The following is a 25108-nucleotide window of genomic DNA, read 5'->3' as shown; positions in this document are numbered from 1 at the left end:
TCTACTTTCTAATACTTTAGCGTCAGTTTGCCATTTGAAACATTTGGCTCATACTACTCAGGTGAGCGATTCAGGGTCATCATGACCCTCTATTTTTTTTTTCACACACAAAAGATTTTGAATCTATATGTGAATTTCAGTGTACAATGCAGTGGGACTGGCAGCATTTGATCTGTTTGATGATATAGATTTTGATCAATGGTTCACAACACATTTGCTGGAAGAGCTGAAAATATCACATATAAAGTAAGAGCTAGTGTTTTCCTAGTTGTAAGGGTGTTGATATCTTGATCTGTTAGAGCCTGTTGAATTTGTCTTGAGGAGAGACAGTTGCTTTAAAATGCTGCTTGTTTAACAAGGGTAAATGTTCTCCTAGTTTCCCATTTTTAATTCTGATATTTTAATCTGTTACATGTCATTTTATTAGCTCGACTATTCGAAGAATAGGGGAGCTATCCTACTCGCCCCGGCGTCAGCGTTAGCGTGAGCGTTAGCGTTAGCTTGAGCATCACACAAATGTTAAAGTTTGCGTACCACCCCAAATATTTTCAAAGTCCATTGAGATATTGCTTTGATACTTTGCATACTTGTTTACCATCATGACCCCAGTCTGTAAAAAGGAGGAGGCAACTCTATCAAGCATTTTGACTGAATTCTGGCCCCTTTTCGACTTAGAATAAATGTTAAAGTTTGCGTACCACCCCAAATATTTTCCAAGTCCATTGAGATATTGCTTTGATATTGTGCATACTTGTTTACCGTCATGACCCCAGTCTGTAAAAAGGAGGAGGCAACTCTATCAAGCATTTTAACTGAATTATGGCCCCTTTTCGACTTAGAATAAATGTTAAGGTTTGCGTACCACCCCAAATATTTTCAAAGTCCATTGAGGTATTGCTTTCATATTTTGCATACCGGTACTTGTTTACCATCATGACCCCAGTCTGTAAAAAGGAGGAGGCAACTCTATCAAGCATTTTGACTGAATTATGGCCCCGTTTCGACTTAGAATAAATGTTAAAGTTTGCGTACCACCCCAAATATTTTCAAAGTCCATTGAGATATTGCTTTGATATTTTGCATACTTGTTTACCATCATGACCCCAGTCTGTAAAAAGGAGGAGGCAACTCTATCAAGCATTTTGACTGAATTATGGCCCCTTTTCGACTTAGAATATGCTTATTGTAATGTTAATAGTTTTACTCATTGCTTATATTATACTATCAAGCACTGAGAATAGTCGAGCGCGCTGTCCACTGACAGCTCTTGTTATTGCTGAAACTGTTACATGTCATTTTATTATTACCTAAACTGTTACATGTCATTTTATTATTACCTAATCTGTTTCATGTCATTTTATTATTACCTAAACTGTTACATGTTATTTTATTATTACCTAAACTGTCACATGTCATTTTATTATTACCTATGCTGTCGCATGTCATTTTATGATTACCTAAACTGTTACATGTCATTTTACTATTACCTAATCTATAATATGTCATTTTATTATTACCTAATCTGGTACATGTCATATTTTATCATTAACTTACAATTCAAATAATTATGCTTTTCTTTTCATTATGAATTTTTTGCCTTTGACTCTGCTCACTTGTACAAAATTCAGCAATTTCTTTTAAAAAAATAAGTAAAAAAAAATTTTTTCATTTTAAGTACATGTGCAGTTTTGGTAAAAAAGTTCATTGTGTATAATTTTCTGGTATAATTTTCTTATTCAGTTATAGAATAATACGACGAAGAGTGATATGGCTTTGTGGTCAGTGGGTGGGTGTAAAATTGTCTTCCTCTTTACGTCCAGCTCTATACCAGGCCATCTGTCCCCTGCTTCAACACACAGAGGATCTGGTTGTTAGACTGGAGGCAGCAAACACTCTAAAACTTGATATCCTTTTTGCTACATCTGCAAATAGTTTTGTCTACTAATGCATAGTTTTGGCTATGTAGACATACAATGTAATATTGATTACTGATGCATACATTAACTGTGGATGTATATTTTTGGTTGAATATGTGCACTTATAGGTACCAGTACTAGGTATGCTTGGTTTTGTCTACATATGCATAGTTTTTAACATTTGCATAGTTTTTACTACATATACATACTTCAGGCTACAAATGTTTGATACTGATACAAATTTTTGGCTTTGTAGCATACTTATGGCTACATATGTTTTGCAAGGGTTGCTTGTTTTTGGCCAGGTATGCATAGCATTGACTACATAATTATGTTAATCCAGCAAGAAATTTTCAATAGCCATAAACTTTATGTAATTTTGCAGTTACTTTTATTTAAAGAAATTTCAAAAGTTTATTTAGTATGATGTAATAATTTACAGGTATGTATATCCTAGCCCCATTAAGTACTTTATGATATAATGAATAATAGCTTTCACCTTGACTGTTTTTTTTTTTTTTTTTTTTTTTTTTTTCAAAATTAGTTGGCAGAGGATCCTCGTTGATATTCCAATGTTCATTATTCCTTAACTTTTTCTTACCTGTAGATGATTTTGAATTCAAAGTTGACCAGTTTCTCCCTGTAAGTATATATATAATACCTCTAAATAATTCATAAGAATCTCCCAGTTTGTATTTGTTAAGGTATGGAGCTTTATGGTTTCTCTTAAATTTGGTATTTATATGTGCTATTTGCCTTGTTTAGCACATGACCTTAATTGTGGAAACTAAATATTATAACTGTACTATGGGTTCATGTTTGATCTAACCATGTTTTCATATTTTCAGTTTTTGGAAGTGGTATTTTCTCTGTTATTCCAACTGTTGAAGGAAGTGAAAGAGTGTGATACTAAGGTAAGTACTAGGTGCAAGGCAATAGCGTAAGTTTGAGTTTTAGAATTCAAGCAAGTGACAGACTGTCTTTAGTACAGTTTCAGAATTGACCAATATATCAGCTGACTCATTTGAAACTGACCATCAACTTACTCGTTCAAAATTGAACAAATTATCAACTGAATTTCTTTCGAAATTAACCAAATTACCTTTTGCAAGTACAGTTATAGTTTCATATAGTGTTGATTGAAATAGACTTTTGCCTTGAATTTTCAGGAGGTCAAGGTCACCCATTTCACATCACTCCCCTCTAACTGTTAGTATGGACTTACTTCTATTTCTAAGACTGCCAGCTTTGAGTATTTGATCAAATATTCAGATAGTGCTTAGTTTGTTTTGACATGAATATTGCAATTTCACATTTATGTGCACCCCGGAATGTTTTGGGAGAAGTGGGGGTCACTCAAATTTGCCCTTGTTAGTCCATGGGTCCTTTCATCCATCTGTCCAAATTTGTGTTGTGCGTATCTCCGGAAAAGTTTTTGACCTATAGTCATCAAACCTCACAGGATTGTTATTCAGCATGTGATGTGAAGTTGTGCATCTGGCATTTTAATTGGGATCACATACAGCCAGGCCAGAGTTATAGCCCTTGACTTAGTTAGAATATGCATACAGTGATAGGAATGGGGGCACCAGTGTCCTATGCAAACACATGGAGTAAAATATAAAATTATTGCGAATTAATTGTGATTAATTTCTTTTTGTTGCAACACAAAATCTAAAGAAATGGTAGCCCCAATTAATGTTAATTATTTTACAGTAACCTGATGGTATTAAAGAGATAAAATGGAGAAACATTTTATGTTTCAGATGCAAGTGTTACATGTGATATCATTTGTGGTGGAGCGTGTGGGAGTACAGATCCGACCACATGCCACATCCCTAGTGTCATACCTACCCTCATTATGGGAGGAGTCGAAGGATCATAACATGTTAAAATGTGCAATACTTACAACACTGATACATCTTGTACAGGTAGGGATGCAATATTTACCACCTTGATACTTAACCCTTACCCTGCTAAATTTCTATAATGAGCTTGTCCATCTTTCACTTTGGACAATACCATTAACTGTTCAAAGGGATGCTTACCAAAATGATACTGACTGAATGATGAACAGTGCAGATCATGGTCAGACTGCATGGATGTGCAGACTGAACATGATCAACACTGGTCACAAAGACAGAATCAATCATGTCCATCATGATCAGGAATAATGGCTTTATTTAACTCCCGCATTGAACATCAAACATGTGATAAACAGTATTTTTCATTAGTACATTACACTTGAAAAGAAAAAGACTTAAAAGCACATTGTCTTGTACTTTAAATGATATTTTTAAATAGTAATATGGATCTACTACAAGTTTTGATTGGAATACTTAAGAAAGAGGACCTGTAATGACACTCAGCATTATTCTTTGTATGTGATTTAGGCATCCTTCGGGGATTAATAGAGAGGCAATTTACTGTTATGGCCGAAGGATGCTGAAACAGCATATGAAGAATATTCAACCCTTATCATGCTGGACACGATTGACACTGCCTTTGCGACCAGTGTAGATCATTGCAGTCTAATCAAGATCTGCACTGTTCGCTATTCAGCCAGTATCTTATTGGTTTTAAAGCACCCCTTTTAACTGTTGATGGTACTGTCCAAATTGAAAGATGGATAAGTTCATTTATAGAAATTTAGCAGGGTAAGGATTAACTGCTTGAAAATTGCCTAGTGTCATTACAGGTCCACTACTTTAAAAAATTGAGGGGAATTTTTGTCAAAGTAGGGGGGGGGGGAACACTTGAAAGAGGAATGGGTCAGAATTTTTTCTCCAAAAATGGCCCAATAAGTTATTTTAAGGACTGATATTCTTAACCTTCAGCCTGCTGGCATCAAGTGATTCTGCCTTTGTGACCAGTACAGACCAAGATCAGCCTGCACGTCCATAGGATCAGTCGTGTTTAGCTTGATAAGGGTTAAAGAAGGCTGTATTTGAATCAAAAATAGCCCAGACATTATCTGCAAGCAAATGAAACCATGAATAAAATATCTGTATAACTCATGCAAAATGCTGATCTTGTTTATCAGTCTTAGTGTTTCCAGCAGGTACTCTAAAGGAACAAAATTGTAGTCTGATCAGATGAGGTGGTGAGGCTAATTGTTAACAAAAAATCTGAATGTTTCACTTGAATAATCTTGTCAATCATTACTCTCTTCATGATTCATTGTATGCCAGAAATGTACTGTTACAGTACAGGAAAGATTGTCAGTGTTTTGTCGTGTGATAATAAACATTTGTCTACATTTCCAGGGCTTCGGAACATTAAGTTCTACAATGTATGAATTCTTGCTTCCTGTGATAGAGCTGAGCACTGACACTAAGCAACCTGAGCACGTGTACCTGATGGATGACGGTCTAGAACTCTGGCATATTACATTGAGTAATGCAGAGAAAGTTACTCCAGAACTTCTTAACTTGTATAAAAATATGGCAGATTTACTGGGTATGTATTGTCATAGATAGATTTTTATCAATTTTTAATCACCTTAGTGTAAATTATTATGCAAGTTTGATAAAAGAGCAAGTACATGTGAATTGCCTCATACAGTAGGTCCGCCCACTCAGTAGGGAGAGCGCAGATCTACAGATCTTCGGGTCCTGAATTAGATCCTCGGATGAGGCGCATGTTCTCCATGACGATTTGATAAAATACATTTGTGTGTAAAATTGTTTGTGCACCATCTCTGTCTCAAGTGGGCAAATTAATTTCCACATGCGGAGAATAGGTTTGTACTGGTACAGAATCCAGGAACACTGATTAGTTTAACTGCCCATCGTTACAAAACTGAAATACTGTTGAAAAACAGAATTAACATTCTAAGGATTAAAACCTGTTAGTATACAACTGTAACATTTTATAGGATAATTGCCTTTATGAGTAGTTGCACGTTGTTGCCTTAGAGGCTAGAAGGTCATAAGAAAAAACTCAAATGACCTTTAAACTGAAAACCATATTAGCTGGATAAAGAATTTTTGCAAATTGCCATCTGACATTTAGTGTTTACCCTATTTTTTGTGCCCTTCAAAATTTTTGGGAGGGTGCACACGTCTGTCCGTATGTCAGCTCGAATTTGTTTTACGCATATCTCAAAAGTTTTTGTCCTAGAATGATCAGACCTCACAAGATTTGTGAGTCTGTGAAGTTGTTCACCTGGTGTTTTTAGTGGGATTTCACACAGACAGATCAGAATTATGGCCCTTGACTTAGTCAAAAATATGGATACAGTGACAGGAGTAGAGGCTGCAGTGTCCTATGGACACACATCTAGTTTAACTTATCACATGCAAGACATTTCCAGAATTTTCCAATATTCATTCAGGTGTGATAGTATATTAGCCTCTTTATTAGGTAGTGTGTTATCAAAAGGCTGATCTTTTTAGACCTGCACAGTAAAAATAGTAGAAACAGTAAGTCAGGTTTAGGCTTCTGTTACGTCCCTTTGGGTTTCTTAATTCTGAAGAGTTTTCTTCATAGCATGTACCCAATACATGATTGCTGCTGTCAGTAGATGATTTAACCCTTAACCTGCTAAATTTCCATAATGAACTTGTCCATCTTTCAATTTGGACAGTACCATTAACTGTTAAAAGGGGTATTTGCTAAAAAGATACTGACTGAATGGCAAACAGTGCAGATTATGATCAGACTGCACGGATGTGCAGGCTGATCATGATCTTCACTGGTCGCAAAGGCAGAATCAATTATGTCCAGCATGATAAGGGTTAAAGGTCAAAGTCACACCTTTGCCTTGAAAGTGTTACTCAGTCCTGAACTGAAGAAATCTTAGGAATAAACACAAATCAACATAGGATAAATGCTTCGATCTCATATTACTCTTACTGATCTTGGAGGTTTGTTTTTCTTGTTGTTGTTGGATAAAACTGCAGTTTGGAATCCTAGGGCAAAATCCTCACTTCAGAACAGTAACACAAGAAAGGCATGAACTTTTTATAACAATTGCTCATTGTCATTAAATGGTTTGCACGTCACAGGCCATGGTGTGTACACTCATATTCAAACTGGATTTTTCTTCTAACTTGCAGAAGGGAGCACAGAGAACTTGAGGCTATGTTTGAAAGTAATGGAAGAATATATATTGCTAGGTCCTAGAGTGTTTATGGAGGTGTGTATACAGAAATCTGTCTTAACCTTTACCCTGCTAAATTTCTTAAATGGACTGCTCCATCATTCAGTTTGGTACTATTCAAAGGGATGTTCACTGAAAATTTACTGACTGAATAGCAAACTGTGCAGACTATGACCAGACTGCATGGATGTGCAGGGTGATCTTGATCTGCACTGGTCACAAAGGCAGAATCACTTGCTGCCAGCAGGCTGAAGGTTAAGGAATTATTATTTGAAGTCAAGTAAGTTAACTTCATTGCCATAGCATAATGAAAATATACAATTTTGTGCAGTAGCTTGATTGATCTTGGACTGAAATGGGCAGTCAGTGCTTTAATTGGTAGTTAATAGTGTTCTGGCAAGGGAAGTAAAAATGTAAGCAGATTTTCAGACATAGTCATAGCTTCTGTTCCATCTAAACAGGTGGCCGTATGTATTGACATGCTGCCATTTGCTGACTGAGATCCAATATGGGTAGCCAAATTCTGAGCTCTCTCTATAGATCAATTGCAGACAGAATTGTTTTTATTCAAATATTTGTTAGTATTTGTTCCTAAAAGTTCTGTCCTGTAGAAGTTAGTTGAATATGTGTGTCCTTTATAATTATCTATCACAATGTGTTTTGGCTTGTTTCATTTCAGCGATATGCAAGAGATCTGGTAAAGTCATTGTCTTCACTCGTGACAGACTTACGAACAGAGGGAGTGATTCTGGTGCTGAAATTAATAGAGCTTGTGTTCCGCTCGTTCCCATCAGAAGGTCCGGAAGTCTTCTCTTCCATGTTACCTGGATTTCTCCAGTCTGTTCTCAATTCAGATGTAAGTATTTCAACTTTGAAAGATGGGATATATTGAAGTTACACACATTTGTCTGTCTGTCATTCCTTTCTGGCAGCATATTTATGTCTCCCCCAGGAGACATATTGTTTTTGCCCTGTCCGTCCGTCCGTCCGTACGTCACACTTCATTTCCGAGCAATAACTGGAGAACCATTTGACCTAGAACCTTCAAACTTTATAGAGTTGTAGGGCTGCTGGAGTAGACAACCCCTATTGTTTTTGGGGTCACTCCGTCAAAGGTCAAGGTCACATGGGCCTGAACATTGAAAACCATTTCCGATCAATAACTAGAGAACCACTTGACCCAGAATGTTGAAACTTCATAGGATGATTGGTCATGAAGAGTAGATGACCCCTATTGATTTTGGGGTCACTCCGTCAAAGGTCAAGGTCACAGGGGCCTGAACATTGAAAACCATTTCCGGTCAATAACTAGAGAACCACTTGACCCAGAATGTTGAAACTTCATAGGATGATTGGTCATGAAGAGTAGATGACCCCTATTGATCTTGGGGTCACTCCGTCAAAGGTCAAGGTCACAGGGGCCTGAACATTGAAAACCATTTCCGATCAATAACTAGAGAACCACTTGACCCAGAATGTTGAAACTTCATAGAATGATTGGTCATGAAGAGTAGATGACCCCTATCGATTTTGGGGTCACTCCGTCAAAGGTCAAGGTCACAGGGGCCTGAACATTGAAAACCTTTTCCGATCAATAACTAGAGAACCACTTGACCCAGAATGTTGAAACTTCATAGGATGATTGATCATGAAGAGTAGATGACCCCTATTGATTTTGGGGTCACTGCATCAAAGGTCAAGGTCACAGGGGCTTGAACATGGAAAACCATTTCCGATCAATAACTGGAGAACCACTTCACCCAGAATGTTGAAACTTCATACGATGATTGTACATGCAAAGAAGATGACCCCTATCGATTTTGGGGTCACTCCATTAAAGGTCAAGGTCACAGGGGCCTGAACATTGAAAACCATTTCCGGTCAGTAACTTGAGAACCACTTGACCCAGAATGTTGAAACTTCATAGGATGATTGGTCATGAAGAGTAGATGACCCCTAACGATTTTGGGGTCACTCTGTGAAAGGTCAAGGCCACAGGGGCCTGAACATTGAAAACCATTTCCGGTCAGTAACTTGAGAACCACTTGACCCAGAATGATGAAACTTTATAGGATGATTGGTCATGCAGAGTAGATGACCCCTAAAGATTTTGGGGTCACTCTGTTAAAGGTCAAGGCCACAGGGGCCTGAACATTGAAAACCATTTCCAATCAATAACTTGAGAATCTCTCGACCCAGAATGTTGAAACTTCATAGGATGATTGTTCATACAGAGTAAATGACCCCTATTGTTTTTGGGGTCACTCCGTTAAAGATCAAGGTCACAGGGGCCTGAACATTGATAACCAGTTCCGATCAATAACTTGAGAACCACTTGACCCAGAATGTTGAAACTTCATAGGATGATTGAACATGCAGAGTAGATGACCCCTATTGATTTTGGAGTCAGTCAATTAAAGGTCAAGGTCACAGTGGCCTGTTGATGTAAAATCATTTTTTGGAAATAACTTGAGAACCACTTGACCTACAATGTTGAAACTTAATAGGATGATTGGACATGCAGAGTAGATGACACCTATTTATTTTGAGGTCACTTGATCAAAGGTCAAGGTCACAGGAGCCTGAACAGTGACTTGAGAACCACTAGGCCAAGAGTGTTGAAATTTAGCGGTATGACTGGACATGCCAAGTAGATGATCCCTATTGCAGCCAACCATCAGTGTCTCTTTGACTTTCGCTCCTGACCCCTATTGACTTCTTGCCTATAGGACTTTGCATTTAGGGAGTCATGCGCTTTTTTACAAAAGCATTTTCTAGTTATGTCTTGTTTTGGATTTAAGTGATAGCTTGTGATAAAGCGATAATTTGTTGACCATTGAATTTTGGATTAACAATATAAAAGTTTTTTTGTAAATATGGCAATTTTTTTGTTTCCCTTGGTATTTCCCTGACTTCCCAAATACAACAGTTTTGCTTAGTTATAAGTTTTATAACGTTCTATAAGAGGGATGAGTATTTAAACAGAAGCTTTGCATTATTTTTATCATTTTCAAGGCATGTTTGCATGAAAATTAAGTTCAGTCAGAATTTTGCATAATTGTGATTTTGGTTTTCATGATCAGGATAATGATACCCCCACAAAACGAAGTTTGGAGTGGGGGAGGGGGGTGTATATAGGAGTGAGCTTGTCAGTCGTCTGTTGGTTTTCATGTTTTCCAGACAATAACTCGCGAAGGGCTTCACAGATTTAATTAATTTTTGGTACACAGGTGTAACATTATAATATACAGGTCAAGTTCGACTTCGAGGTCAGTAGGTAAAAGGTCAAGGTCACAATGACCCAGAACGGTTTAAACGGTTTCTGGATGATAACTTGAGAACGCTTGGGTCAAGGATCATAAATTTTGGTACACAGGTGTAACATTATAAAATACAGGTCAAGTTTCATTTTTACATCAGTAGGTCAAAGTCATGGTCACAATAACCCGGAACAGTTAAACGGTTTTCCTGGATGATAACTTGAGAATGATTTGGCCTAGGATAATATATTTTGGTACACTGGTGTAACATCATAAAATACAAGTCAAGTTCGACTTTGAGGTCAGTAGGTCAAGGGTCAAGGTTACAATTACCTGGAACAGTTAAACGGTTTCCGGATGATAACTTGAGAACACTTGGGCCTAGGATCATTAAAGTTGATAGGGAGGTTGGTCAGGGATTTTTTTACCGTTTCAAACCTGGGGCCCGGGGCCCATTCAGTTGGGGAAAATGGCGCATAAAACCTATAAATTGGGAAATTCATAAAATAAGTTTTACCATCATACAACCTTTATTTCAGAACTGTTTAATTTTTGTTTTTGTTTTAAGTCACATCAAAAGTCTTTTATTTCCTTTTTTTTTGTCTTGAAAGTGTTGAAAACCTGAAAATTGAGACTAGCTAAAAATTGGTATTTTTTGGCAGATTTTTGGGAAATTTATACCTCAGAATTGGGAAAATAAGCAAATTTTTGGAATTGGGATGGGGCCCATATTCGGCCCCAAAATCAGCCTTAAAAAATCCCTGTTGGTCATGACCAGCAGATGACACCTATTGATTTTGAGGTTCGGCTTTGACATTGGCTTACTTCTGTGACAAGGCTTTATTGTGGGGGTATAATTTGTCAATCCTATGATAGCACTAGTTTTAAAACAATCAGCAAATTGTAGACAAGATTTTTTTATACATTTTCTATTCTGATAAAAGAAGATTGTCATACCTTGGTGATTGAGAACTTAAATGTCAAAATTTTATCTCAAACAGTGTTCTGTGTTTCAGTTTTTAACTTTTCCCAATTATTAAGATTGAATAATTGTTGAATTCTAATCAAAAGTGTTAACATACATAAAGCTTGATCCATTTTTAAAAGCCTGAAATTTCACTCTAATTTCACTGGAAAATACACATAATATTAACTGGTTATACTATCTGCATGTATATCTATCATTGGAAGTGCAAATAAGTTCATGTTAATTGATATGAGGCTATCTATAGATTATCAAGATGGTTTGCTATAAAGTATAAGGTCAAAATTAATTAAGAAAACAGTACATTGTTGATATTGTGTCATGAAGTTATTGAAACAGATATGCACAATATGAAAAAAAAAAAAAAAAAAATCAGGGATAATCTTAGAATCTAGACATTTTAACCCTTACCCTGCTAAATTTCTATAATGAACTTGTCCATCTTTCAAAATGGACAGTACCATTAACTTTTAAAAAGGGGTGCTTACCAAAAAATTACTAACTGAATGGCGAACAGTGCAGATCATGATCAGACTGCATGGATGTACAGGTTGCACATGATCTACACAGGTCACAGAGGCAGAATCAGTCGTGTCCAGCATGATAAAGGTTAACAGTAATAAAGTATACAAGAAATAAAGTACCTCTTAAATGTTGTTTATCAGATTTCAACATAATAAAATACCGTTTTCTTCAAACTGATACCACTCGATTCTTACCTGACAAAAGGAAATGACTGTTTCTGTAAATCATTTAAAAAAAACTAAGCTTAAAATTCTTGAATCAGTAAACTGTCAAGTCAATAAGATAAGCAGGACTGATACTTTAAACTTTGACATTCACATGTTAGTGTATTCACATATATTTTATTTTTACACACTAAACTGTCAACATATGGGATTGAGTGTTTATCTGTATTGATCACTTGATTTAAGAGATAGAAAAACTTTATTAAATACAAACAGTTCACCTTATTGCATGAATTTCCAACTGGTAGTAAAATCTACAAACCAAGTTGCTACATGTTGAATTAAACTGCTGACACATCTCCCCTGTGATCAGTGAAGTGATTTAAATATGTCATACCAGAGTTAGAGAGGTGATAAAAGTGGTTGCTAAAACAGACAACATGTCAGTTTACCAGTATATAAATTGCTATCTGGGCTAGTTAATCTGCACTAATCCCTTGGCTGTTTGGTGATCATGTTTTCAGACATAACATATTAATAAATGCAATCTGGAAGGAATTTATTGTATTCCCATCTGTTATGTTAACAAGTAACTATGTATAAACACATACTATCATGATAAAACAAGATACAGGCATGACCTAGGTCACTAGGCAAGGGTAAAAAGAGTTTGTTGCTTCATATCTTGTATACTACTGGAAAAAAATTTTCATACAAGTGATATCTATTGTTACCTCATCATGATCATATGCAGAGAGCTTGTGCAAGGTCACTAGATGCAAGGTCAAGGTCACACTAGGAGGTCAAAGGTCAAATTCATCACTTTCATTTTAGAGCCATATTTTCTTAACCACAAATGTTATTTTGTATAAAACTAGCATGAGTTGTTTACTTCACCAAGATAATATACAGAGCTCTTACCTTCTCAGAGTGGCATATTGGTGTATTAATTCCTAACAGTTAAAGCTTTTAGTCTAGTTTTTGGTTGCGGGTTTATACCGCAAACAAAGTTAAGTGTATTTCTGACAATCATGTAGCTTCTTTATTTGATTCCAAATCACAACTAAAGGAATTTGTTCATGTGCTACACAAAGGAGTCCCATTCATGAACAATGCGGATGAATATTATCAATGATCAAGCATTTCTTATTCATCCTCTATCCATTCACACTGGCCATTTAGATTATATAAGATTTGTCAATGATTAGGTATTCCAGCCCATGGTTACATCACTGACTTCCAGCTGTTCATGTAAGGTCAGGCAGAGTTTATCTTAGATAAAGGCATATTAGTATTTGTTTCTTATACATGTATATTTATAGATTGGCATTTAAAATAAAATAAACATAGCAAAACCCGCAACCACCAGACATCTCAAGGCTTTGATTATTGTTGTCCAGTAATCTGTCTCATGATTTTCACCAATGGTATTTATCCCAGTTGCTAGAAGTGTGTCTAGGTTTTTTTCTGTGCATGCCTTTTGTCATGAAAATTATATAACTACAAGAGAAAGTTGCAGTGTGGAAAACAGCTTAAAATTCTCATCTTTTTTCTTGGAAGTGATTAAGTTCATCTTCAAAACACTATACATTTAGTCACTTTAAAATTTGTTTCATGCTTGTGTTGTTTCTTTGTAAAAAAAAAAAAAAACTGCATTCTTTAAGAGTAATTTCTGCTTGATAAATACTGGTACTACATTTGCTAATAATATCTTTGCTGTCTAACTCCGGTATAGTTTTCATAGATGTAGATGCCATCAGAAAGAAAATGTCAGAAAAAGGCAATGCTGTAACGAAAGATAATGTTGTTTTATAAGTGTGTTAAATTTAATATCATTTTCTATTTCCCTGTCGGTTCAGATTTGGTTTTGATTAAAATGGAATATGAAATTTACTCCTTAAAATAAGGTTAATATAACTCTGTGACCAAGTGGTTTAAGGTTGCTGACTTTTCAAATCACTGGCCCTTCATCAATGTGGATTCCAGACTTCAAATCACTTGCCCCAAATCGATGTGGCATACGGAAGGTCAGTGGTTCTACCCAGATGCCCCCTCGTGAGAAAATAATGCACAGAGGGGAACCTGGAGTCTTCCTCCACCATCAAGCTGGAAAGTCGCCATATGACCTATAATCGTGTTGGTGTGACATCAAACCATACAACAACAACAACAAAAAAGTCCTTTTTGTGAGTATTTCTACAATTGTACCTATTTATTATAATTATACAACTGAATTTCAGGAACATCCAATGGTTATGTCAATTTATGTGACATTGTTTGCACGCATCATCTTACAAAACCAGGAGTATTTCTGGACATTTCTTGAGAAGATTGCTGCAGAATCTCATACTCAAGTAAGAGCTTTTAACTCATTTAAAAATAATGAAAAGCAGTTTTGTAGTTCTCATTTGGTATGAAATAAATTGGTTTTACCATGACCATGGAAGGAAAATTACTCAAGCTGCGATTCAGATCTTATTACGTCTCCCCCATAGGTGGAGGAGACATATTGTTTTTGCCTTCACCGTTTGTCCGTCCGTCCATCCGCATTAAGCTTGTCTGGCTTTCACAGGTCAAACTGCCTAGTTTTGCTTCGCTGCACAAAATGGCTGCAAGAGCTAAAAATAGAAAAATCCTGTCCGGCTTTCACAGGTCAAACTGCTGGCCGGATTGCGTCGAAACTTCACAGGAGTGATCAGTACCAAGCCTAGTTGTGCATTTCGCTGACACATCCCGCTTCGCTGCACAAAATGGTCGACAGAGCTAAACATAGAAAAATCTTGTCCGGCTTTCACAGGTCAAACTGCTGACTGGATTTCGTCGAAACTTCTCAGGAGTGATCAGTACCAACCCTAGTTGTGCATATCGCTAGCACTTTCTGCTTCGCTGCACAAAATGGCTACCAAAGCTAAAAATCAAAAAATCTTGTCAGGCTTTCACAGGCCAAACTGGCGGACAGATTTTGACGAAACTTCTCAGGAGTGATCAGTACCAAGCCTAGTTGTGCATATCATCAACATATTCTGCTTCATTGCACAAAATGGCCACTAGAGCTTAAGGTTTACATAGGGGTGAGACATACGTTTTTGTGACAAAAACACAGTATTAATTTACAGTTTTATTTTCTCTCATTTTCATTATCTGAATTTAATTCTGTGTTGAAACTTAAGATAAACTGATGAACAAATTTATATACTAATAGAGATTATTGGGTCAGGGTACAGTGCAATTTGTCACCACATGATCACAAAGATTCTTTTATCAGCCAAGAAAAGGTAAAAAATGTGTAAATACAGTGGAACCCCTCTAAACCGAACGGCCTCTGGACCAGAGAAAAAGTTCGGTTTGGATGGATTTTCGATTTACAGGTAGAGGGGCTTTGCCAGTGGAATATGAGCTTACAATACTAAAATAATAATACAATTACCAAGCAACTTGATTCATTTTAAATCCTGATCTTGTTTGGTAACTGTATGAGACAACACCAATAATGTTTTTATGGACATGGGCAACCATGTAGAGTAATCTCTGATAATGATGATAAAAGATAAGTACCAAAATTCTGATTACCTTTAAAATTGTTTGATTTTCAGGGGTAATTTTGTGTTGATAAATGAAGATTTGTTCTCTCTCCGGAATAGAAGGGTTCTGACGTACAGGGGTACTTTCTAAATGAAATAAGAAGGCCAAATTTCAGTACTGCAAGATTAGTTCAGTTTGGGGGGAAGGGGTGGCTTCATGGAGTTTGGCTTTTGGGGTTCCGGTTTAGAGAGGTTTCTCTGTATTTCCTATATACATGTAGGCACTGATAAACAAGTTCTGTTTATCAGATGCTGTTTCTGCGGAAAATCTCTCCTTTTGTTCAAGAAGATGAATTTAATCATTGTATATAGTTTTATATTAGGAAAACACAGTTACACTGCAAATTTTTATCATTTGTCAGAAATCAAATCATTTTGAAAGGGTAGGTTTTAACTTTGGTTAAAAGTAAAATTTAATATCTTGATTGTGTGTCTTTAAAATAATTGTGTTTTCTTAAATTCATTTGATAAGATATGGGGACAAAAAAATTGTCATTGATAACTTCTATAATTATGTCTCCCACCACACAGTGGTGTGGGAGACAATCATATTGATTTACTCCTGTCTGTGTGTCTGTCACAAATCTTGTCCGCACTCTTAAGTCAAACATTTCTCATCCGATCTTCACCAAACTTGAACAAAATGTGTTTGACCATGAGTCCTTGGCCAAGTTCGATAATTAGCCAAATCGGCCCAGGCACTTAGGAATTATGGCCCTTAAGTTACTGAAAATCCGCCTTTTTACACTTATCCGTGCTGTAAGTCGAACATTTCTCATCCGATCTTCACCAAACTTAACAAAATATGTTTGACCATAAGTCCTCAGCCAAGTTTGATAACTAGCCAAACCAGCCCAGACACTTCAGAATTATGGCCCTTGAATTACCCAAAATCAGCCTTTTTACTCTTCAAAGGTATATTTGTAGTGAGTAAACAGTATATAAAGACTGACTTTCTATTTAGATGATTAGGAAGTTGTGGGAGACATGCGCTTTTCTCAAAAGCAGCTCTAGTTTTGTATAAGTTTGAGTATATTGATATTTAATTGTATAATCAGTATTTCTCAGTGGATCTGTTCATGAAAAATTTCTGTCACTGCAGCATAGCATCTCATTGTATTTTCAGAGCTCTGGATTAATGAAGTCCTTTTTAGCAGCTTGGATGGAAACAATAGACAGTATGACACAGCCAGAAAGAAGAAAATTGTCAGCACTTGCTTTAGTTAGTCTGATAACTGTAAATAATAGGTAGGCAGAGACAGTTGGACCTTTGCTTTAGGAAGTCTGATTACTATAAACAGGGGCCTCCATGGCAGAGGGGTTAAGGTTGATGATTTTGAATCACTTACCCCTTACTTGTGTGGGTTTGAGCCTTACTTGGAGCATTGAATTCTTCATGTGAGGAAGCCATCCTGCTGGCTTATGCAAGGTCGGTGGTTCTACCCAGGAGCCCGCCCATGATGAAATAATGCCTGGTCTTCCTCTACCATCAAAGCTGGAAAGTCACCATATGACCTGTAATTATGTTTGTACAACAAAAAATACTTTAAACAATAGAAAAGTAGAGACTGTTGACCCTTTGCATTAGCGAATCTGTTTACTGTAAATAATAGTTAAGCAGAGACGGTTGGATCTTTGCTTTAGCTAGTCAAATAATTGCAAATATGTTAGGATTTTCATTGGAATGTCCAAGAACTGATAAGGAATGTTGAAATTACTGTAAACAACTACAATTTGAACTATGTAAAGCGCCTTTGAATGTGAAATTGATCATGGAAAGGGCACTATATAAATCTGGTATTATAATTATAATTATATAATAAGCAGGAGAAAAAACTAGAGGTGATAGTATTGATTTTCAAGATTTGAATTAAACTGTGTTCTTTTTGATAAGGAACCTGTGTTTTAACAAGATATTTTAATATTGCAGTGTGGTGCTAGAAATGTTTGGTGGTATTCTATGTGTATGTGTTCAAGTTTTACATGATGTGTGCAGAGTACCTGTCGATGAAGAAACTGTGATACAATTTGAGTAAGTTTTTAGCTCGACTATTCGAAGAATAGTCTAGCTATTCTACTCACCCTGGCGTCGGCGTCGGCGTCGGCGTCGGCGTCACACCTTGGTTAAGTTTTTGCATGCAAGTACATACAGCTATCATTTAAAGGCATATAGCTTTGAAACTTATTTATTCTTTTTCTAGGTCAATTACCAACCTCACTGGGTCAAGTTCCATAACTCTAACATGTATTTTGAGCAAATTATGCCCCCTTTTGGACTTAGAAAATTCTGGTTAAAGTTTTACATGCAAGTTACTATCTCCAAAACTAATGCAGATATTGAATTGAAACTTCACATGTGTCTTCGGGGTTATAAAACTAGTTGATAGCACCAAGTCCCATAACTCTGACCTTCATTTTGGCCAAATTATGCCCCCTTTTGGACTTAGAAAATTCTGGTTAAAGTTTTGCGTGCAAGTAGATACAGCTATTACTAAAAGGCATATAGATTTGAAACTTATTTTTTCTTTTTCTAGATCAATTACCTACCTCACTGGGTCAAGTCCCATAACTCTGGCATGTATTTTGGCCAAATTATGCCCCCTTTTGGACTTAGAAAATTCTGGTTAAAGTTTTGCGTGCAAGTACATACAGCTATTACTAAAAGGCATATAGATTTGAAACTTATTTTTTCTTTTTCTAGATCAATTACCTACCTCACTGGGTCAAGTCCCATAACTCTGGCATGTATTTTGGCCAAATTATGCCCCCTTTTGGACTTAGAAAATTCTGGTTAAAGTTTTGCGTGCAAGTACATACAGCTATTACTAAAAGGCATATAGATTTGGAACTTATTTATTCTTTTTCTAGATCAATTACCTACCTCACTGGGTCAAGTTCCATAACTCTTAACATGTATTTTGAGCAAATTATGCCCCCTTTTGGACTTAGAAAATTCTGGTTAAAGTTTTACATGCAAGTTACTATCCCCAAAACTAATGCAGATATTGAATTGAAACTTAACATGTTTCTTCGGGGTTATAAAACTAGTTGATAGCATCAAGTCCCATAACTCTGATATGTCCCCTTTTGAACTTAAAACTCTTTTGATATTTAACATTTTGGGTAATAATTTCCAGCTTCTGTGACAATATTTCGAAAAGTCGAGCTTGGCTGTCTTATGGACAGCTCTTGTTTTTTATGAGATTAGTTCCCTTGTGGTGTCAGACATACATACATTATTTCAGTGCTCTTGTGATATCTGATATGATGTGTTATTTCGGTGCTCTTGTGATATTTTACATGATGTATTATTTCAGGGCTCTTGTGATATCTGACATTATATGTTATTTCAGTGCCCTTGTGATATCTGATGTGTTATTTCAGTGCCCTTGTGATATCTGATATGTGTTATTTCAGTGCCCTTGTGATATCTGATGGAGATGAGAGAGGGGAAGAGGAACATGAAACAGAACATGAGAAGAGGAAAAGATCTGTAAGATAATAAACTTTGTCTGATAAATGAGATTGAATTATCTTTCTTGTACTATTAAATAAATAAGTGTTAAATAACAGCTTAATAAAAGCTGGTTTTCATTAAAAGCAGTAGTAGCATTGTAGCTCACCTGAGCCAAAGGCTCTGGGTGAGCTATTGAGATCGCTCACCGTTCGGCGTTTGTCCGGCATCCAGCTACACTTTCCTTTAAACAACATCTCCTCCTAAACCACCAGTTTAATTTCGATGAAACTTCACAGAAATGATCCTTGGATGGCCCCCTGTCAAAATTGTTCAAACAATTGAATTCTACACAGATCTCTGGTTGCCATTTGTCCAAATCTGCAAGGCGTAGAGCCTGGATATTTGGCATGTAACATCATCTAATGGTCCTCTATGAAGTTTGTTCAGATTATGCCCCTGGGGTGAAAAGAGGCCCCACCCGGGAGTCTCAAATTTAACATAGACTTGTATAAGAAAAAACTTTAAAAATCTTCTTGTCTGAAACCACAAGACCTAGGCCTTTGATATTTGGTATGTAGCATTTCCTTGTGGTCCTCTACCAAGATTGTTCAAATTATAACCCTGGGGTGAAGAGGCCCTGCCCTGGGGCGTCTCAATTTTTACATAGACTTAATATATAGGAAAAAACTTTAAAAATATTCTTGCCAGAAACTGCAAGGCCTAGACTTTTGATATGTGGTATGTTACATTGCCTAGTGGTCCTCTACCAAAATTGTTCAAATTATGCCCCTAGGGTGAAAAGAGGCCCTGCCCTGGGGGTCCCAAGTTTTACATAGACTTATATAGGATTTTTTTTTAAATCTTCTTGTCTGAAAGTTCAAGGCCTAGGCCTTTGATATTTGGTCTGTAGCATTTCCTATGTATATTTTTTTAACAGATTTCAGAAGTTATTTTGAATAATTTTTACCATGACCTACTCAACTAGTTTTTGAACCTATAGCAAAGAAATTTGTTCAAGCAAGCAACTAAGCTCAGATGAGCGATATAGGGCCATCATGGCCTTCTTGTCATTGAAAACAGATGCAGCTTTTCTTGACAGCTGAAGCAGCTTTTCTTAGACAGTAGAAATAGCTTTTCATAAACAACAGATGTAACTTTTCATTTACAACAGACAGTCAGTTATCTTGTCTTGAAATGGCTGAAAAAGTAATGATAATGATTAATTTTAAGAAAGAATTCTTTCAGATTCTTTTGTTGATATTAACTATTACCCAGCTAAATTTCTAAAATAGACTGGTCAATCATTCATTGTGGGTATTATCATTTATTATTTGATGGGGTGTTCACTGAAAATTTACTGACTGAACAGCCAACAGTGCAGACCATGATCAGCCTAGCCTGATCTTGGTCTGCACTGGTCGCAAAAGCAGAATCACTTGCCACCTGTGAGGAGGCTAAATGTTAAAGTTTCACAGCATTATGCGGTTGCTTTCATGCAAATTTTAGACATGTAGTTACCTCACTTACAACTCTCCTTTGCAGTTAACCAAACAAGACCCAGTTCACACTATACCACTGAAAGACTATGTGTTCCAACAATTGAGACAATGTCATAATATCCATGGTGATAAAGTGTTTGATGAACTCACACATCTGATTGATCCAGATGTTTATTTACAGCTGCAACAGTTTACAAAGACGTGAGGCTTCCACAGTTACAGTGACCGTGATGGACCTGATAGAACCATGATTACTTTGATAGTAATAAGATATGATGTAACCATGGTTACCATGTTCATAGTGAACCTACTAGAGCCATGATTGCTTTGATAGTGATAAAAAATAATGTTACCATAATCATGATAAACCTGAAAAAGTCGTGGTTGCTTTGATATTTCAAAATATTATGTCACCATGGTTACCATAATCATGATAAACCTGTTAAAGCCATTGTTACTCTTGTACAATGTAGTGATAAAATATTATGCCACCATGGTTACCATTATCATGATAAACCTGATAAAACCATGGTTACTTTGATTGTGATAAAATTTGATGTTACCATGTATTTGATCATGATAAAGCTGATAGAGCCAAAGTTACTTTGATACGGTAACTGATAAAATATGATGTCACTGTGGTTACCATGATCATGGTAAATCTAATAAAACCATGGTGTCTATGATAATGACAAGATAAGATGATGCAGTAGTTTCTATAACATCATCCTAATAAATATGATGGAGCCTTGTTAGTGATAAAATATGACATTGGATTTTATGATCATTTTAGTAAATGGAAATGTTTCCATTGTTACTGTGATCAATATAAGATGCAGTCATGATAACCACTTTTCTAATACAATGTGATATATCAAGGTTTCCATGTTCATTAAATTTGATGTAGCTATTGTAAACTTTATTCTGATACGGCATTTTATATCGAGGTTACCATGGCTCCATTTGATTTGATGTAGCCATGGTAACTTTTAATTCTAATTTGACATGTTATGTCAAGGTTACCATTGTCAGAAGATTTGATAAGTTATGGTATCTTTTCTTCTGATATGTTAAGGTTACTATGCTCATAAGATTTGATGTTTCTCTGGAAACCATTAGTATAACAAGACTTCACAGGTTCTAAGATTGTATTAAGATTTTATGTTGCATTGGTCTTGATATGCCTTGCTATGATTACCTTGCACTAAATAAGAAAAATGTTTACACAGCTTTTTCTACCAATCACATCCAACAAATTGTCTAATGTTAATGAAGAGTGTACAAATTGTAATATATGAGCCGTGCCATGAGAAAACCAACATAGTGGGTTTGCGACCAGCATGGATCCAGACTAGCCTGCGCATCCGCACAGTCTGGTCAGGATCCATGCTGTTTGCTTTCAAAGTCTATAGCAATTTGAGAAACCTTTAGCGAACAGCATGGATCCTGACCAGACTGCACGGATACGCAGGCTGGTCTGGAACCATGCTGGTCGCAAAGCCACTATGTTGGTTTGCTCATGGCATGGCTCATATCTGCGACTTTCCTATCTTTCTGAAGTTACGATGTTAAAACGTGACATCCTAAATAGTTTAAAAAAAATTACTTAAAATCAGTTTGAAATGGTCAAATATATATCTCAGATATAAGCACAAAGACCTATACAATTTATTTGACCCCATTATATGCCATGTGTTTATTAAGGACTTTTAGAGTTATGTTGTAGAAAAATTTCTCTTAGTGAAAATGTTATCAAAATTGAGATTTTCCATTATGAAAAGTTGTGTGAGGTCAAATTAATCAAATCTGTATAGAAAAAAATCAAGCACACAACCCAATCTTTTTATTTACGGAATTTTCTCAGTGTATTCTGAAGTTTTGAAAAATCAAGGTTTAATCAAATTCTACATTGTAGAAAAAATTTTGATCCAGACTTGCAAAACTACCGTGTTGGTTCCTTAATAATAAAGAGTTTACTTCAGTTTCTCTCATGTCTTACATCCATTTAGCTGATGCCAAAGTCTGTACAATTATATATAGATTTGACTTAATTATTGTTACTGTATCTATTAAATGGATATTTTCTTCATGCTAATGTGGTTATGAATGTTTATAATGTAAATAGAAACCATTTACCAGAGGACATATATCACACAAGCAAATACCCTTTTTCAATCTTCATCTTGTGCATCAAACTGGCAATATATAAGCATGTTCAGATATTTTATAATTTTGCTGAAATGTTATGATAATTTTTTGTGTGTAAATTTTGCATTAAGTTGTTGCCAATGTTTGCTATCAGGTTCATGGGTGAAAGTTACTGGAAAAATAGGAAAACGTGCGACCTGAGTAGGGTCATGTAGTAGTAGGCCAAAGCCATGATAGGAGGTCCCGTTCTGTACCGGTATATGTTGTTTTTTTGTCATTGGAATGCTGTTTGTTTTGCATTTTCCTCCAAGAATTTAACGCTGATCATGTTTTCAGCAGGTCTAGTTTCTTCAACCATTTGCCTGATTCATTTGTAATGGAAATTCCTTTTCATTTACCCATTTCAGTCTCGATTTGTATCATCTGTCTCTAACTCAGAGTATCTAAATAAGCATTTAGAAATGTTGTTTGCTTCATTTTTTTTTAATAAACGCATTTGTAGTCCTGTTTGGCGCCATATAACCTATCCTGTGTTGGTGCGCCATAAAACCCAAATAAATAAATAAATAATAAATGCTTTTCACAGAGACAGAGTAGCATCTCTGGGGACATCTATTTCTCCTTACATTTTTTGTAGCTGATTTTCTACATGGTATTTCATCCATTTTGGTTTAATTTAATGGAAAAACTTTTAGTTTAATGCATGCAGTACAATGAAGTTCCACTCAAAGCTTGAAGGACGGTTATGGCCCTACAACCCCCTCCCTCCCACCCACACACACCCACACCCTGCCAGCACCACCACCTCAGTTTCTCAACGGATTAACACTATCTGCTAAAATGACTTCTAACACCATTCAGAAACCAGAATTCACAACTTTCACCCATGTAACTTACAGCTTCGTGTACACATTGCTACCTCTATTTAATGTTGTTTTTCAGTAATTCATAGTCCATTATAGCGCTTCTGAGCTGTTGCTTTGTCCATCAGTCATATCTGTCCGTGTGTCCATTTAAAACATTGTCCATGTCGGGAGTGTAACTCTTAGGAGAGAGAAACTATAACTTGTATTGAATAGTTTTGAAATTACCTCCCTTTTGTACTTTGTTTTTCTTGTCTAGCATAACTCTGATTTATTTGGAACTTTAAATATGGATGAAGATGAAAGGGAGTGCTGTGTGTAAGAACCATAATCTCTTTATAATACTTTTCAAATTATCTCCCCCTTTTTTACCTAAGATTTTCCTTGTTCTGATTACATCTCCTGAAATGCTGAAGAGATTCCATTGAAAGTTAAGTATATATAGGATCAGAGAGAGTTAATCTTTATTAATATTTGTTTTCAAATTACCTCCCTTTATTTATGTATAACTCCAAAGTGACTGAAAAGATTTCAATGAAACTTGTTAAATAGATAGATTTCAATGAGGAAGAGAATATACACAACAATAAAACTTTAATAATATTTTTCAAATAATCTCGCTTTATGTTCTTGGCTTTTCCTGTCTGGAACATAGTTTCTAAAATGCAAAAGACATTTAAATAATTAAAATATAGGTAGATATCAGTAAAAGGGAGTGCTGTGTATCGGAGCCTCAACCATCTTGTCAAATATTTTTCAAATTATTTTCCTATTATATGCCCATGGTACTAGATATATAATGTGATCACCTGAAGTGGCTATTGGCATCCACAAATTTGTTCCCAGTCTAACTTGAGCATTATTAGCACATGTTCACTAAACTAGTCACAATGTTTATAGGCATAATATCTTCAGCATCTCTCAACAGCCCTTTGAATTCCTCAAATCGCAAGTATTGACAATGTTCGCTCTTTATATTGAGAAGTTCCTTTCCATTGTTCACCAAATGTGCAAACAATTTTTATAGGCGAAGTTCAGTAGTCAGCAGGATTTTCGAAGTCTGTCTCGTATTTTTGGCATTGAATGACTTAAAATTGCTTCATTTTCACCAAACTTGTTCTCGGTGTATATGAGCATAATATATGGACAAAGTTTGATAACCATGCAGATTGTTCCAGCGGCCCTGGAGTTACTGCCTTTGATTTATTAAAAATTGTGAAAATTGACAGTATCTGTTCTCTTATTTGTTCATAGAGGTCACAAGTTCAAACATTGTCACTTTCCCCTTTAAATAGTAATCATTAGTAGAGTCCACTTACTACAGTAGATTTATTCTTTATTTTAATAAGTATGATACTTTCATATGTCGCATCTGTTTCCAGTTTTAGTCATATGTTGTGTTTAATTTGATTAACCACGCAATCAATTTTATTAACTGAAGTACATGTGTTGAAGAATTTCATTAACAGTGCTATAATTGATATTGTGTTGAAGAATTTTACATTAAATTATTTTTGCACATGCTAAAGGATTTTGTCTTTACTGTAGTTTTCTCTGAAATTTTGTAACTTGATATCGTGTTGAATATAATAATAAACCCCCTCCT

The 25108-nt window shown here is 35.9% G+C and overlaps 1 protein-coding gene across 1 annotated transcript in view; it reads left to right on the top strand.

The window, feature by feature from the left end:
• Nucleotides 1–23123, top strand: part of LOC123523015 (importin-11-like) — a 57335-nt gene extending 34212 nt beyond the window's left edge. The window contains exons 14-26 of the mRNA XM_053549417.1: nucleotides 141–246; nucleotides 1741–1904; nucleotides 2518–2558; nucleotides 2765–2830; nucleotides 3683–3847; nucleotides 5183–5375; nucleotides 6977–7056; nucleotides 7700–7876; nucleotides 14195–14308; nucleotides 16662–16783; nucleotides 17466–17567; nucleotides 18953–19028; nucleotides 20535–23123. Coding sequence (XP_053405392.1) covers nucleotides 141–246; nucleotides 1741–1904; nucleotides 2518–2558; nucleotides 2765–2830; nucleotides 3683–3847; nucleotides 5183–5375; nucleotides 6977–7056; nucleotides 7700–7876; nucleotides 14195–14308; nucleotides 16662–16783; nucleotides 17466–17567; nucleotides 18953–19028; nucleotides 20535–20696 — 1568 coding nt within the window. The 3' untranslated portion in view covers nucleotides 20697–23123. The remainder of the gene's footprint in view (nucleotides 1–140; nucleotides 247–1740; nucleotides 1905–2517; nucleotides 2559–2764; nucleotides 2831–3682; nucleotides 3848–5182; nucleotides 5376–6976; nucleotides 7057–7699; nucleotides 7877–14194; nucleotides 14309–16661; nucleotides 16784–17465; nucleotides 17568–18952; nucleotides 19029–20534) is intronic.
• Nucleotides 23124–25108: the final 1985 nt, after the last annotated feature.

The sequence above is a fragment of the Mercenaria mercenaria genome, chromosome 8 (genome assembly GCF_021730395.1).
Source record: "Mercenaria mercenaria strain notata chromosome 8, MADL_Memer_1, whole genome shotgun sequence".
NCBI lineage: Eukaryota > Metazoa > Mollusca > Bivalvia > Venerida > Veneridae > Mercenaria > Mercenaria mercenaria.
The sequence above is the reverse complement of the archived record's forward strand: the minus strand, read 5'-3'. Positions and strand labels throughout refer to the sequence as shown.